Here is a 16,816-nt window from a genome sequence, read left to right as displayed (position 1 = left end):
GACAAAATAGTAAACCTCACCTTACTCAAACATGGCCAAATCATTTTCGGACTTCCCTGCCGATTTTCCAATCCTTAACTCGCACTTGGCGAGTTAGGCGAGGTTTGCTATTATAGTTTCATTGAAAATGAACTAGATATTATTCTGATTTTCGCGGGTATTTCGATGTTTTTGAGAAGAGCTCTTAAAAAGAGTAAAAGCTACTCTCGAATAGTAGTCGTAGTCAGTTCTGCCTCAAAGATCTGAGTTATTCACAGGAAGTGCCCTCCACGTACGCTGAAATCCCTAGGTATCAATTCATCATCGTTTAATTTCGAAACGTTAAAATCGTGACAGAAATTTTTTAATAATTTCACCCGGCCCTCTGTTTTGTTCGGCTAAGTCATCGAGTCCAAGATATCGCTACCCTCCGCATCGGCAATCTGTTGCCTAGCAACTTTGCGTGGTGGTTGGCTTCTCGTGTGAACATCGTGAAATTTGACATAGACATGACATAAAAAAACCCAATTACCTCAGACAAGAGTGGGCTGAAAACTGAGATTTATACCGTATTTGGTCAAGCCAATAGATTATTCAACAACTAACAAGCAAGGGCCTAAACCGATAGACCGCTAGTACTGATTCAACTGAATCTTCAAATCTTCGATGATAGACAAGGCTTGATTTTTACAATTCTAGAGAGTATATTCTCAGGATACAGATCCTCTTGTCAGTGTATCCCGCCGCCTCACAGTTTGGCATCCCAGCCTTAGGTTTCTGATGACGAACACGCGCAAAAGAATCAATTCTAATGAAATCGGAAATTTCAACGAAAGATCTAACACCCTCGGGATACCAGAACACTACCGTTATCAAGCCTTGATAAACATTGCAATGTAAAAACTCAGATTTATATTTCTAAAAAAAAAATCTAAATTCTACCGTCTAAGGGAATCAGATTCCCTTAGATGATCGCCCAAATATACAACAATATTTCTATCAAATCCATTCTAGTGAAATTCTTACCATCTTAAAAAGGTTATCCTGGTCCGACACTGTATTTGCACGAACGACTATATGTAGCACAGGATAGAGTCACACGTATACTACTACTATATCAATGTCTTATTTACTCAAAACCTAGATATTTTTGATTGTTCGAATCCGCTGATAAACGCTTACCTTTACTCCGAGACCTAGAAATCGCTTTTTCAATCGGTTTAACATGATCGTTAATGATCTAACAACAGAGCAGCGCGCGGTTATGAGTTTAAACTTTATCAGCGCCTATATATTACATACTACACTCATTCTCTCTCTCTCTCTCACTCTCTAGACTAGCGTGTATACGGCTGCCCTACACCGGCTATGAAAACATGCGTAAAACCCACCACACTGCTAATGCACTGCTTCAGGTCAAGTTGATTAAAAATAACAAACATAACACATCATTTCTCTGACCTATATAAAGCTCTGTAGTCACTGACTGGCTCTCATTTGCATACTAGGTAGGGGACTAGTTTTCATTCTATACCGTAATGGGGTATTAGGCTACAACATTAATTCATTAATACCGTAATAAAACCAGGGATGTCTCCCTGGTTTCCTGGTAAAACAGGTCCAGCAGAAGGTATGAAGGTATGTTCATTTGGTCTTTCATGGAGAAATACTCGTGAAAGATTAACACAACACCATCATCGGAAATGTGTTAGCAGCTTTTTGCTGTTGGGTATATGCAGACTGAAAATGTTTTAGCAAAAATTCTAATAGCGTTCATACAATCTCGCCATATCTTGGTTATTGACGCAGTTAAAACCGTTATCGATATAATCAATATATTCAAATCCAAATCAACTTTATTGATCCCAAATATTATATAATCTACATCATATTATTTATTGTTGACAATATTAAGCAATACATATGTGTCATTTTCCAAGGTATCAATAAACTTGGAAGTTAGTTTTCTTGTTTATATCTCGGAACTATATTTTCCATCATTTGGGATCTTTTGAGAGGTAAATCATTGATACAAATGACCAGAGTGAATCATTAAAACCATGGGCATCACCAGGAGGAGTCAGAACGAGTCTGGCTCTGCTCATCAGCTAGTGCCTCAGGTTCTCATGTTCCAAGTTTTGCTGATTTCGATCTCTGCATCGATGACACCTATGAAAACTCTAGGCATACAATTACAGGTAGGAGGGCATACGAAATATAACTCTCTACATTAATGTATGATAGATTGGACCGGCCCAGGATTCCGTATCCATGATATAACCAAGGACTCTAGAGTCCATGATATAACTGACTCGAACTACCAGCCGAGGCCCCAGCTGAACTATAATGACACGTCTTGAGAAACGGTCGAGTTGCTTTAGAACCGTTATAGACGCGCCGGTGCTCGGTCGCAAATTTACTACCACTGCGCTCGCCCGGTGGTGTTGTCCGGTGAGGGATTTCAGGAGAGGGATGGACGCGTTGAACAAGTACTGGTATAACAGATTACATGATAATAGCCTACAAACGTATCAGCCGCCTGAATAGCCATTAGAGCCGGTTCAGCTGCCTGGCCGACTGAATAAATAACCAACGAGAAATACATAGCTCTCTGCATCGTAACTGCTTGCATTAATAATATAGATCTTTTGCACAAGCCCACTTTGAATATCATAAATAAACAAACATGCAAAAAAGGTTTAGTTTCAGGCAACAAAAAAAAACACCATTGATCTCGTTTCACAAAGCAATTCAAAATGCTGTCCCAAAATACTGATAAGTAAAGCCCAGCGCTTATACAACCAACCTAGCCATCACATATCAGGCATGGTCATACACAGTCATTCTAGCACAGGCCAATGGATTCAGACTCCCGAATTTTGGTACCCCGAATTTTGGTAAAGTAAGATACGCTAGATTCTTACCAATCGGAATCTGATAAAAATTCTACAACTTATCGTTAAAGGGGAGTGAAATAAAACCGCGGTCACACGAGACAACCAGTACCACCAAATGCACCTAAAAATGTTGGACCAGGCCCCAGCCAAATTTTAGCACGGGTCAAATGCTTACTGATATCTGAAGTAACTCGTGTCACTTTTTCGCCGCATTGTTTGGTATCAAGTGATCGGTTTTCCGAGTGAACACGATCTCCAATTAGGCAGGGACCAAATTTAACTGCGGGGTCTGATCCGGGCTGATTTGACCCGGAGCAAATAGTCCCCGTGCGATCATGGCTTATGTCAGAACCTCTGAAACGTGTTCAGCGATCGAACGGATCAACCAACCTTTTCAACGTGATTACTAATATCGCCACTATTACTGTTCCGCGATTGTTTTTTCTTCTCGCTGCAGAAGCACAAATATTTCCGAGTTGATTTCATTATTCCGCGATGACGACTGCCTTATTCACCTCGTACAATATCGGACCAGTCGACTGCACGGTGGACAACAACGAATAATAATTCCCTGAGACAAATTTCAGAGTTTGAATAGAGTATGTACACAAGCGGATATTACCCGGGACCAGTTGTGCATTTGAAACTCTCAGATTTATGATCACCGCCCAGTTGCTTAGTCGTGATTTCAGTCCATAAATGGTTCTAAATCATTAGTGGTCTTCAGTTGTTAGATTAGCTATAGAACTGAGTTGGTCTAAGCCTGGTCTTGAATCTAAGCAATAACTGCACAACTGGCCCCAGGGGCTGGTTCCTCAGTCAAGACTTAAGACTTACGATCGGTCTAAGACCACCTTAGTTCTACGTAATTTAGCCAATCTAACAACCTAAGACCAGTCTCAAGATTTAAGACCACTTTTGGACTAAAGTCTCGATTATGGTAACTGTGCTCAGTTGCATGTTCATAGCCTTAAGTTCGAAAGTGGCCGTAGATCGTAGGACCGGTCATGAATCTAAGCTATGACCGCACCACCGACCTTTAAATCATGAGACCAACACCGGCATCGAGACCGATCGATATCAGATTTGTAAAAAAAAAAGGAATTTTGAATCGACGGGTCTCACTGATATAACCGGAGAATCTTACGATTCAGCGACAAATGCACAACCGGACCCTGAAAGTACGTAGGATCCACACGAACGAAAATCCTTATTATCCGTGCCTACGCGCTTTAACGGAAGAGCTCGCAGATAATCCGGGATGGAATTTACGCGACTCCACTGCTATGCCAGAGAGAAAGAGAGAGAGTTCGTGCAGACGCTACGATGCGGTGTATAAAATCCACGCGCAACAGCCACATACACCGCGTCGTCGATTACAATGTCACATTAGACACGCTATAACGATACAGTGACATATACGCAGTCGTCGTCAATTTTCATTGGAAACATCTGCGTCTACGTGAACGGAATTAATTTTCATAATCGTCGCTCCGGCTGAATTATCGTTTAATTCACCGCGCGCCGCAAAAATGCGACGGTTGTCTCGTATGGTGATTTGAAGCAGATCGATCCGTCAGTCGGGAGGTGGAGAGCGGATGAGGGGGCGTTTATAACGAGAGAGACGCAACATACGACCGGTTTCGACCAATTATCATCGATTATCTCATTAACCCCTCGTAATGTAATCGGATTCTCATCCAAGTCATTGTCATCGTTTTTGATAACATAATGATAACTTGCGGCATAAATTCGCTATATCGAGGCATTACGCATTTTTCATTTCCGTTTCCCTATTATCAGTTTTCAAGACTCGTCCTATAGAAAAAAATTCCGTACCAACCTGAACTCAATCTTGCTCGCCACTTTTTTGTAGCTGAATTGCCGGCCGCTAAGTGGCGCCACTAGTTGTTGGCACCAATTCATTTGAAGTGGCCGCCATTACGGGAATAGAACATGATATTTCATCTCAGCGCTGATTGGCTGTTCATAACGCGGAATAGCTATATTTTAGCACGGGCCTGGTCCGACGTTTTTGGTCGGGCCAAACAGGCACGGACCCATTTTTGGCGCCCGTTTATCCGAGCCTAATTTTGCCCGTGCCAAAAACACTCGCGGGATCGCGGCTTTCATTGAACTAATAAGATTTATCGCGTATAGTTCAATAATATTTCATTAAACGATTAGATGATAGACTAATATTGATATTAAACAGTACTCGTAGATAGATTCTCACTCTCTCTTGCTATTAACAAGCTTTTCATCGACATATCAATATTTAAGTAAGCTGTCGACAATGCGAGCGCTATTGTAACGGCGAGCTATTACATGTCAAATAATACGGGAACCGCCTCGAGCGAGGGGAGAGTGACGTCCTTGGATATCGAGGATAGAATTATCATTTTCGAGAGGCTTTTAGCAAGAGACATCGCGACAATTAATACCACACGACGATGAACGATAATAGCTCGCAAAATGATAATGGCCAGATATATAAGGAAATCGCGGGCTTATTCGGCGGACTGTTGAATAATCGCTCGAACCATGTATCATGGTTTGCAGCGGTAGAGCCCAACGCGCACACGGCAAAACATTTTACCCGCAAACAACACGTTCAACATAGCGAAAACAGTTGATTGCACCATAGAGTCCATAGTACAACAATAATTTACTCAGTTATTCACATCATTTTTTGTGTCATGTAATGTGATGCAGCGATGCTCACTGATTGGTTGTTCAGCTATTTTTGTTTTGCGAAACGCATAAACAAAAAAAGTTTCCGACACAAATCGTTTTTTTTCGCAAATGAAGCCTTATTAAAAAGTTTTGATGTTTTCTGTTTTGACTTCAACACACACACACAGCATAACAAAAGCATATCGAAAACATTTTCCACGCAGAAAAAACGTTTTATTCCAAGCTGTATATGTTGGCACGTTTGGCGGAAAAAGTAGCACTTTTTTACTGAATTGCGCCCACGATAGACATTGTTACTGCTCATCATGACTATTCAAATCATCAATAACCAGTGGACAAATCACTCATGGCATTGATGCACTAGGACATGTTACACCTAGTAATAGGCTTTTAAAAAAGCCTTCTGTTGGTTTGCAAGAATGATACGATGTTACCAGTGTCCTGAAGTGATATGAGCTTTGCTTATGACTATTTGACCAATATTCAGTATCACAATGACAAACCTTATTAAGATGACTTCGTAAGGGATAAAATAGCACTTTTCTGCACTTCAGAAACCTTCTTATGAAAAGTGAGCCAAATTAGGGCCTCAACACACTTTTCCAAAAAGAAGCAAGCGCTGACTTGTTACAAATCATGCGTTTAAACTAATTATAGATTTCAGACCCGCCCCTTTCCGACTAACAACAGCAGGTGAAACGTCGCGATAGCTACAATGACGAATTTATCTCGACGAATTTTCGAATTTCCCACGAGTGAAATCAAATATCACGTTATCGCGGTTAACGACAATAGTTGACGTTCTCCGAGGACGAATTAAAAGGCTGAAAATTTCTTCCAGAGACATTCTCGCAATGCCCGGAATAGCGCTGATATCTCAAGTTTATGCGATCGCCAACAATGAACGCTGAAAGCTATTTCTTGGCGGTGACTGAAAATAGGAGTCATGAATCTTTTTATCTATCACTCAAAGAGCCTTCATAATGGCCTGCTATCGATGTTTTCATTCCAGCAACACTTCGAGATATGGAAACAAATGCCTGAATATATGAAAAGGCCGCTAAAGATCTTACTTTCTCTAAGTCAAATCTATGAATTTTCAAGCAAACATCTTTTTATGAATTCGGAACTTTCAAAATGTAGGAGTCCACGCAGTGACTCTGAGCTCGATACTCATGCCCAACACAACCGACCCGGAAAACATTACAACAGGAAACAGAAACAGAATCATGTTTCCGAACGTTTCCCTGTGTGGTCTGCATTCGTGAGAAACCAGAAATATGGTTTTGGGAAACAGTGTTTCTGGATCAAACATGTTCGTTGTTTCCCTATGTAGCGCTTTCTACAAGAAACATGGTTTCGGGAAACAATGTTTCCGCGATCAAACGCTTCTGCGTTTCCCTACGTCGTGTGCGTTGGGCTGTAGAAAAAAATGCAAATAAACAAAAAAATTTGATCACCCTCTAAGTTGGGCAGAACGCTCCCGTAAGAGCATAAACCTACATCATTCAGTTTAATGAAAGCTGTTTATTCACTTTTTCAAAACTATGGCAACGTCACCCGATACACATCCTCTTCTCCGATACTTTATTAAAGAAGGGTAAACCTTCATTCGATAGTCTATCGCCCCGTGTTATAGTATACTATATTATGGTAACCCTTCTTAGATACTCATCGCCAGAAGGGCGAGCGCGTTAACACTCGGTCGTTTATTCTGGGATTCGAACATCAACAGTATTGGCCGTAAATCGGTCGACATTCTGCATTTTTAGTGAACGTGGCGCGCGTTACTTTTTTTACTTAAAACCCACTGGATCTTACGATACATCGTCGTCGATAAACGTGAATTAAAGTCTATTATTATCTCTAAGTAGATTGATCAAGTAAGTCATTTGCACGTCGTCGAAGAAGAAAGCCTTACCGTTAATCCAAATGCATTTAATAACGGTCCTCCTTATTACCCGAGACTGAGAGGGCGAGATCAGATGACGTATTTACCGAGATGACATAAAGAAATATAACATATTTATTTATTCCCTATCGATTTTAACACTTGAAATCATATTATATCAGTAATAAATGCCTGCTGGAGTCATATTTTACATATTTTATCGGATATTTTTGTAGAAAAATATCTTTACTGAGATGAGATCGTCGATCAATCAAATCTAATGAAATTTTATTGCTAACCAAGATTACGATTAAGTCAAATTTTTTTTACAAAATATCCGGAAAAATATGTAAAATATGACTCTAGAAGGTATTTATTACTGATGCAACATTATTTCAAGTGTTAAAATTGATAAGGAATAGTTAAATATACTATATTTCACGTCATTGTCATCTCGGTAAATTACGTCATCTCGGTAATAAGGAGGACCCTTTTATAATGGAAATCGAAAATGGGTAATGCATAATGCCTTAGATTTCCGGGCCTAGTATAAATTCCAACTTAGCCTCGGCCTATTCAGTATTTTGCCGACCTTTTCATTATTTTATTAAATCAAATAGGCAGTGCGCCACCATGGCCGTATACTCAAAGTGCTGCCAGTGAATCACCGCTTTAGGCCTAGTACGAAAATGGCTACTGCATTAATCGCCCGAAATATTCAGTCGGTGACGACAAACGCCTAGTGAATCACCTGAATCAAACTTAAAATTTTCGGCCGATTATTTTTAGGAAGTGGTTATTTAGCCAGATCTGGTTACCGACTTAAAAGATATTTTGCCGGATCCATATATCATGTATTAGTAAAATCATTATATTGGGTTTAGGGTTAGGGTTTTGATAGGGTTAATGTCAAGAGGGTGAGAAGAGGGTCCAGGGTTTTGTTTCACAACTAGGGATAGGGTTAGGTGGGGCTATATATCTAGTTAAAACATTCGGGTGGTTTTCAGCGAGCTCGGTGGTCTAGTGGGAAGACGCTGCGCTAGGTGAATTTACTGACCCGGATTCGAGTCTCGCTCTATGCGCTCTGCTTTCTCAAACTCTTTTCTCCATACTTCCTTCAAGTCGCGCACCTCTCTGCGCATATGCGCGGAGAAATATCCGGCAAAATATTGTTCAGAAGTCGGTGACCGGATCCAGCTGAATAACCACACCCTTATTTTTACACCCGCACTGGACGTATTGAGCCGGTGATTGACGTTTATCAACCAAATAGCCATGGGCCTATGATGCATTTTTTATATAATGAGATTTGTTAATTCTCTCCTGCTAAGCAGGGTACACTGTCAGCACTTCGATTTGATCACTTCCCGCTTGAATATCCTCAAATAGCCACCTTTGTCAGTCATTACTTGTATCTACGAGCGATCATCTCGATGAATGCTCGTAGCATACGGTGACATCCAATAATGTCGCAACGCTACTGTTAGTTCTGATTCTGAGGCAGCTAACATTCTTATTTTCTTAGAGATAGGCTATTTACACGAAAAAATTTTTTGAAGGCGTTTGAGGGGGTGCCTAGCCACCCTATTGACCCCCCTAGATCCGCCCCTGCACCCTACACTTAAATCAGTTCTATCAAATCGTAAATAAAAATCATCCTCCCTCGGCAGGGAGTTAAACCTTTTGGCATTGCTACACAGCCACAGCGCGCACCCCTGCCACACTAAACCAGGTGCCTAGTCAATGTAATACACCATTCCACCTCGGGCACCACTGGAATCCAGTTATCTGTGGTGAGTTTCAAGCTCATTTGTTTCTATATATGGTCAACAGGGGGCATTGAATTTTGTGACAAGTGGTCATGTTTCCTGAGCCTCTGGTTCAGCTGGTGGACCGCATCTTATAATAGGGGAGGAAAATAGGCACTAATCCTGGCCCCCGTTGAGTTCTTGAACTGGTGCTTTCCTATTAGTGTACTAATATAACGAAAGACCAGAAAGGCTACATGCAATCTGATTACTTCTAACCTTTACCAGCACTTATTTTTCAGTCTATCCATTATGCCTCGCAAAAGAACTATTAAAGAATTGCATACAGATTATCCTGAGGTAACCATCGTAAAATCTGGAAAAATGAAGCCTATTAAAGTTGTAAGAGAGAAACAAAAAGAACCGATGTTATACCTGGTCAAAGATGGTGTTTTTCATAGCGTCAGTGGGCAGTCGGAAATAAAAGGAAATGTTCCTGATTCTGGCTCATCTAATTTAACTGAGCCTGAATCTTCGGACTATGAATCACTTGATCCAACTGATAGTAAGTCAATACTAATACACTCTTATTCAATCAAATGAATTCGTTGAGAGAAATCCATTTGTATGGTACATGTAATTTTTAGCTCGGCTGTGACCGAAGGTCAGAGGAGCTGATGGGTTAGAGTGATTATCTGTCGTCGTCCGTCCATTCCTCCATCAGCTTTTGCTTCAATTTGCTACTAGTGCTACAGTTCTTTTTTAATCTTGACCAAACTTGGTATGAAGTGAAAATGGGCCAAGGGCTAAAAAGTTATGGAGCCGTTTTTCCGAATTTGATCTCTAGAGGGCGCTGTATGGGTGGCGCTTGTAAAATCTTTAAATCGCTTCTTGTCCAACAATTATAATCTCATCTTGACGAAACTGGGAATGTAGATACTACGGGCCAAGCACTAAAAAGTTATAGAGCCGTTTTCCGTTATAGAGCCGATCTCTTTGAACTCTTGAGTGCTGTGAAGGTGGTCCTTGTAAAATCTCATCATAAAACAGGGGGGGGGGGACATTTTGTAGCAGCAATTTTTTTGCGTAGCTGTAGCTCATGAGATGTTCCATGATTGTGGTCAGTTTCAAGGTCATGACTCTCTGTTTTGTAATGTTCACCAGGGGGCATTGAATAGTGGAATAACGTATGATATTTCCATATTGCATGTTTTGTTACCACGATCAAAAGCAAAATTGTAGTTGCAAAAGGTCATTGATATCTGTATTTTATAGATCGCCAGATTGTGGAGCCTTTCAACCAGCCAGTAGGCATGGTGCCCCCTAGTTAATTTGCCGGATGTCCCATTAGGCATTGGTGATGGCATTGTACTACTATAACTACATCTTGTTTTAAAATGATTGATCCAAATGAATATTCTTTTAACTCAAAAGGTCATTCTGAAAGTGCAACGAAAGGCAGTTATGGTGATTATGGAAAGAGACGAGTGTCTGAAGTCCATGCGTGGGATGAGTTATCGGACAAGCTCACTGAATCTGCTCTGAAGCAGTACAAACCGATGTCGTTTGAATGTTTTATCTGCGAAAAAATCGAACAAGAGCCTTTTCGATGTGATGATTGTCATCCATTTGCTACATACTGTTTGGAATGCAGCATAAACTTACATACATATTTGCCTTTCCATCGATTGAAGCAGTGGCAAGCTGTAAGTATTTATAGCCCATGTGGGACTCAAGTCCCAGGGGCCTAGCTTTCACTATTCAACTGTCATATGTCCATTATTCTGTCAAGGCGAACTTTTGAAGACACTTAATTCAATTGTCTGTCCATATATTTGGCTTGCTAAAATCAGCTCTTTTGAAGTTTTCAAGGGAAATTTCTAATACACTTCATGGTCAATTGGTATATTTGGTCAAAATTTGTTCACTCAAGGTCTTTTTTTGCGTCTAAAAAGGTTGTTTTTTATTTGAAATCTCATGTCTCTATCGCTTCTTTGCTTGGAAATATTGCACAAAATTTGACATTGGTACACATTGCAAATGTTTTTGAATAATAAGCTCACGCCAATACAAACCCTGGCCACAAACCCTTCATATGGTCTATTACATTGTCCATTTCTTGGCCAGACAGTGTCCGCCAGTCTATATTTCACTCCAGTCAATCATATGCGTGGTAATGCTGTAGGACAAATCATGCATCTCTTTGGCTAGATATATAGACTGGTGGGCATTCAGTGTTAACCTCTCGGCCCACGAAATTTTGGGCGATGTAATAGACCAATGAAGGGTATACGGCCAGGGTTTGTGTTGACGGGAGCTTTAGCGGGCGGTAATCAAGCCCTGGCAAGTGAGGATGCCTGGATTCAGTGATAAAAATCGCCTATTGTGGGCCCTGCTTGGGTCCTAATTTTGCTGGAAAGTATTCTTTTTCAGTCAAGAAGTCCTTCCATTTGGGTCTAAAATTGCTGAAAAAGTCCTTAGTACTTCTTTTTGTCCTGGCCTTACCAGTGGAAACGTGAATGAATGGTAAAAACTCTACGTACATTGTATTTTATGATGTTTTTATTTTGCACAGATGGATGGTTTTTTTAACCATGTGTGTCCTAGGGAGCCACCCCTCCTCAGCAGATTACCATGCAATTGTACCTTGATTGAAGAAAAAATTATTACAGTCTTCGATTCTTATGGTATGTATAATTTGCTCAAGATTTAACTCTTGTTTTATAAATGACATTATCTGTCAGTAGGTTAAAATGCATGCCAGTATCTGGATTTAGATCCAAAAAAGTAAATTTCTTTAACCAAACAGCAAGAATTCACCAGGACGGTTAAAATCAAAATCAACCATAATTTACTTCAGATTTATTCACTGCTATGTTTGATATTGATTAATAGGTCGATGTGATGCGAAAAAAGTTCAGCACTGCGAATGTCAAAGTCTACCTATTGCTTTAACCAATCATCGTTTGTGGCCTGCATCTCCTTCCCAGCCAACATACGCTGCATCATTTGATTTTCTCAAACTTTTTACGACTCTCCAAATAGAAGGTCAGCTGTCAGCAAGAGCATTTGCAGACACGTATGCTGTGATGAACGCTTATTCGCTTGACCAGGTAAAGTAATACACCCCAAGTGCACATCTCCTGTCTATATTTCATTGTTAACTAAAATTTGATGTGCTTTGATGTTACGTAGGTCTCACAGTTGTATAGACTGCTGACAAGTGAGAGTCTGAGTAGATTTAGATTGATAACTTGTGAGGAATATCTGTTGTCGAAATCTTACACTTATAAGCGGTGCTTGGCTTGTCCTGAGGTATGGCTTCTGGCTGCATTTCTGACACTGGTTTGCCATATAAAATAGACCCCGCCTTAACCGGTACCATTTGGACCTTCATTTAGATTGAATGGATTACCGGACAGGCAGAGTCTTCTGTATTCTGAAATATTTTTTGAAAATCAATTTTCATCTTCCTAGGATAATGGTAAACTTTTTGTGTCAGCTGATGCTAATTTTGGATTGGTTCGGAAAAAGAATGCAGGAAGGAGTTACTCTACCCCACAAATCTTAAGACCAATATTTTTAGACCAAGGCAATGTAGATTCGTATGTTTTGAGATGTTGTGATACATCCAAACTTGATGATGGTGTAAATATTTTGGTTTTGAAAAAAATGGTTTTGATTGTATACAATATATATTAATATATTTAATTGAAATTGCCATTTGATTAATTTTTCCAGGAATGTAATAATTTCCAGGCAGGAACAGACATCCGTGCCAAAAACAAAGCTGTCAATTTGGATTATACTGGTGTGATGGGTTTGGCATGTTCACGACATGAGATTCCACTAGCGATGCTAAATCTAAGGCACGGTGAAAGGTAATCTAGTTCTGTATCTTACATGTGCATATTTTGGAACCACAATCAATTGCAAATATGTAGCTCATGAAATCTTCTCTGATGAGTGCCAAGATCATTGGTTTCTGTGTATGTTCATTAGAGGCCATTGAATATTGAAATAGTCAATGATTTCATGGAGTCCTTGGATCCCTAGTTTTGATGTGTGAGAATGTGTTTGATTCATATTCCAGGCTCAGTTACGTTGTTTCGCTGTTGAATCATATGGTTGCAGAGCTGCAAGTTGAGCATAATCAATTAGAATTGGTAGTTATGTATGACATAGCTTGTGTATTGCAAAAATATCTAAAGGTAGATGCCATTTCTTAGTTATTGCCCATAGACCATGTTATTGAAACAATATCCCTAGTTCCCAAATGAGAATGGTTTCCCTGAACCCATTCTAACTACCACGTGCATTTGATATTTTTTCAGAAACCAGATATTTCAAGAATGTTGCCGGGTAATCTCCAATTTGCCATTCCATTATTTCACTGCTATGGTCATCAAGCCAATTGTCAAGTATGGATCTAACCTAGGTTTAAGTTTTCTTCTGACTGGATCATTATATTTATTTGAAAAAAAAAATGTTTTTTTATCTTTTATTATCGCTCAGACAAACTTAAGTCCACGTCGCTTGGAAAATTTTGGTTTGACGGATGGAGAAACTATGGAACGATTTTGGTCTTATATCCGACGATTTGCTCAAATTACAAAGGAACAGACTCCAAATCGTAGGTTAGAGTTACTTACATTAGCAGCCCAGCATTATACATGGAAGAAAATGAATAAAATTGGTAAGTAAATCCAGGATGGTATGGTTATCACATATTGATAATTTTGACATCATTTTTGTTTGTGGTTTTAGAATTCGCATTGTTTGAGCGGTTTAAGAGAGCAGATGTAGCTATAGAACAAGCAGAAAAGGAACTTGCCGATATATCATTGATAATTCCAGGTCTCGATTTGTCACCATGTATCTTATTTGCTAGAGGAATAAAGCTGAATTTACATGTATCTTTTCATTATTTTTAGAAATAGCTACTGGGAGAGATGATATCTTTGAACAGTGGAATTTCCAGGAAAAGGTATCAGTGACTCATAAAAGAGATAAAGGTAAAAGTTATGGCATGGTGTTAACAAGTTTAACTCTTTCCATGTTGATCATCATTAATGAAATTCCACTCAGCTGTGCTGGACCTTTTCGGGGTTGTGAACACGTGGCATTGAACTAAGTCAACACCCCAAAACCAATAATTTTCTGAAAGCTCATGAATGGTTATATGATACACTCTAGGGTTTGGGTCCATTGAGGGTCACGCTGACTTATTGACCTTTGAATTAGAAATCTGGGAAAAAATGGAGGTCACCTGCCATAAGTTACTGTGGGCACAGCTTCGCCATCTAATAGTTCTATACTATAGTATACCAGATACATGACTGAGATCTCATCCACTTGACAAACCAATAAAAATTGCCCTATAAACTTTTTTTCAATGAAATTATTTTAGATATATCCCTGGCAAATGAGTTTGCCCTCGACATCAGCTATAGTCATCTCATGAGGCGAAATATTTAACCCACGGTGTGGAAAGAGTTTTAAGGCCTGTTGTATTGATTATTTTTCTTTTTCAATATTAAGGAAACCCATCCTCATGGCAAGAAAAATACGTCAAGCTCTTGTCTACATACTACACTGTCTGGTAAGTTATAGTAATTATGAGATAAATCATCAGAGGTGCACTTATTAAGTACTTAAATGAAATATGAATGTAAATATATATTTTTTTTTCTCAGTACAATGATAAAGAGCTCTAATGATGGTACCACATGTATGACCCTTGTTAAAGAGAGAGATGAGTAAGTTGGAGTAACTACGTACATTGGTATTAGTTTTCAGCTTGTTTTCTGTCAGTTTTCATTATGGTGGCATTGTGATGATACTGATACTGTTGTCTCGTTTAGACTGGATGCAAGACTTCAATCAATTGAAAATATTCGGAATCTCACTCGATGGTCCAGTTCTCAATACGAATACATCAATCTAATGGAAGCAATGAATGACAGGAAACGTTGTGCATATCTTCGACAAATGCGAACCTTAGCATGTGAGATGAAGGTTCTTGATAAAGCTTCAAAAAAACATGCAGGTGAAACTGCCATCCCATGTGACATAATTGCTACATTGTCATTCCTCCCTTGTAAATCCCTTCAGAACAGACATAACTCATGTATATACCCCACTAAATTTTAGGTGGCCAGAAAATTGCAAGTCGTCTGATCAAGCAGCGGAAGCGGGTTGTGAAAAGTATAAAAAAGGCCATTAACTTGTACAATTGTCTGACTGCGGATATCAACAGAATTAGTTCTAAAGATGCTCTGAATCTCGAAAGCACAATTTACCAGCCATTGTCTAACGAGGTTGGTCTTTATTCTTCTCGGTGGAGCTTGCTACAAAATTTTTCTCGTATTTGATTTCCTGTCTTGTTCTTCCTTTAGATGTCAGCTTTAACTACAATGCAACGTAAAGCCTTAGGCAGTTGGTTTACTCTGAAAAGGTCGATAGAAGAAAAGCAAATGGTTCAGGTTGAACTTTCTCATGTGATACAGAATTTAGAGATTCAACGAGCTGATCTTCTTGCTGCCAGGGAAGATGACGATGTAGATCAGGGACTTAAGAGTTTGATATATGAAAAACTGAAGTTCCTTCATAAACGCATTTCCTCGTGTCAAGAAATATACTCAAATTTAGTGGAAAAACAAACTGCTGAACCAGAAGATTCCAATTCCGCACTGTATACTTTTGATTCTGATGATCAAGAGTCTGACACAGAAGTAGTTGTTTAATTTTGAATTTAGGCCACACAAATTTGGAATTTAGGCCACAGAAAAGAAAACTCTGTAAAAATAATCATTTTCAGAATAAGATATAATTGCCTATCGACCCTTTTTCAAAATTTTGGGTGAAATAACTTTTTTCAAAAATATATATGGCCGACCGACTACCAAACTCCTTTCTCGTAATTTTTTTTTTTTTTAAATCAAATCATTATATCGGCACAGATCATTATCAAAAAATATTTTATTACATCGGATGTTACAAATTTGATTGGAAATGGTGCAGCCATGGAAATGGTGCAGCCATGCTCAGACAACTTTGCTAATCGGACATTGATGGCGACCTTGGATTGTAAAATTAAAATTCCCGGAATTCCGTGAAATATGTTCAAAATATAATTTTTTATAGGTAATTGTACAAACACCTCAATTTCCTTTTATTATTGTGGTCTACTAGCTGTTGATCATATTTCCTGACTAAAAATTTGAACTTTTTGAGGGAAATTTTTGAGACGCTTTGATCAATTACCTTGATCTTTCGGATGTATGTGTATCTTCCCAGGGCCCATCAGCATAACAAAAATTGGGTCGATCGGACTCAAGATGGCCGTCCTATGACCTTTTTAGTGCCCAAAAATGTAAATTTTGGCCCAAATTCTGAGCCCTGTAGCTTCCTACTGGTTTGCCATTTCTCAATTTGCAATTTGTGATGGGTATTCTTTGGAAAGGGATGTTTTAAAACCTGAGACAGTTATTTTTCATCAGCCAATTATGACGCAATTGGCAGCCATCTTGGTGTCGCCAGTACTCATTTGTAAGTGGGAAAAAGTTTTTCCACATTATATTGATACCTAAGCGTATTTTGAT

At 39.3% G+C, this 16,816-nt stretch overlaps 2 protein-coding genes across 7 annotated transcripts in view; one reads left to right on the top strand and one right to left on the bottom strand.

Annotated features, from left to right (window-relative positions):
• The window catches only part of LOC141904633 (cAMP-dependent protein kinase regulatory subunit-like), an 80,527-nt gene that overhangs the window by 35,734 nt on the left and 27,977 nt on the right, over positions 1-16,816 (bottom strand). The window contains exons 1-2 of one of the 6 annotated variants that reach the window (XM_074793257.1): positions 4,024-4,397; positions 3,267-3,447 (exon numbers count right to left, since the gene is read on the bottom strand). The exons of 2 other annotated variants lie outside the window; for them this stretch is intronic. In XM_074793257.1, the coding sequence (XP_074649358.1) occupies positions 3,267-3,362 (96 nt within the window). In that variant the 5' untranslated portion in view covers positions 3,363-3,447; positions 4,024-4,397. Of the gene's footprint in view, positions 1-1,005; positions 1,073-1,161; positions 1,298-3,266; positions 3,448-4,023; positions 4,398-16,816 lie in introns of those variants that run through there. 3 more of the 6 variants (XM_074793258.1, XM_074793259.1, XM_074793261.1) reach the window with 3 other exon arrangements.
• LOC141903245 (uncharacterized) lies at positions 9,597-15,958 on the top strand. The gene is made up of 16 exons (XM_074791330.1): positions 9,597-9,777; positions 10,647-10,918; positions 11,788-11,899; positions 12,108-12,325; positions 12,408-12,527; positions 12,690-12,860; positions 12,954-13,093; positions 13,306-13,423; positions 13,547-13,633; positions 13,728-13,908; positions 14,147-14,227; positions 14,754-14,814; positions 14,909-14,971; positions 15,077-15,261; positions 15,366-15,532; positions 15,611-15,958. Exons 1-16 carry the CDS (start codon positions 9,597-9,599, stop codon positions 15,956-15,958), a joined length of 2,505 nt encoding a protein of 834 aa, XP_074647431.1.

This window comes from Tubulanus polymorphus, chromosome 4, assembly GCF_964204645.1.
Source record: "Tubulanus polymorphus chromosome 4, tnTubPoly1.2, whole genome shotgun sequence".
Taxonomy (NCBI): Eukaryota; Metazoa; Nemertea; class Palaeonemertea; order Tubulaniformes; family Tubulanidae; genus Tubulanus; species Tubulanus polymorphus.
The sequence above is the reverse complement of the archived record's forward strand: the minus strand, read 5'-3'. Positions and strand labels throughout refer to the sequence as shown.

Bases quoted from the DNA above. Each gene is read 5' to 3' on its own strand.
- LOC141903245 (XM_074791330.1), top strand. From the start codon at position 9,597: ATGAAGCCTATTAAAGTTGTAAGAGAGAAACAAAAAGAACCGATGTTA. The intron at 13,634-13,727 runs GTATGGATCTAA...ATTATCGCTCAG, and splicing joins GTCATCAAGCCAATTGTCAA to ACAAACTTAAGTCCACGTCG. The intron at 14,972-15,076 runs GTAAGTTGGAGT...TGTCTCGTTTAG, and splicing joins CTTGTTAAAGAGAGAGATGA to ACTGGATGCAAGACTTCAAT.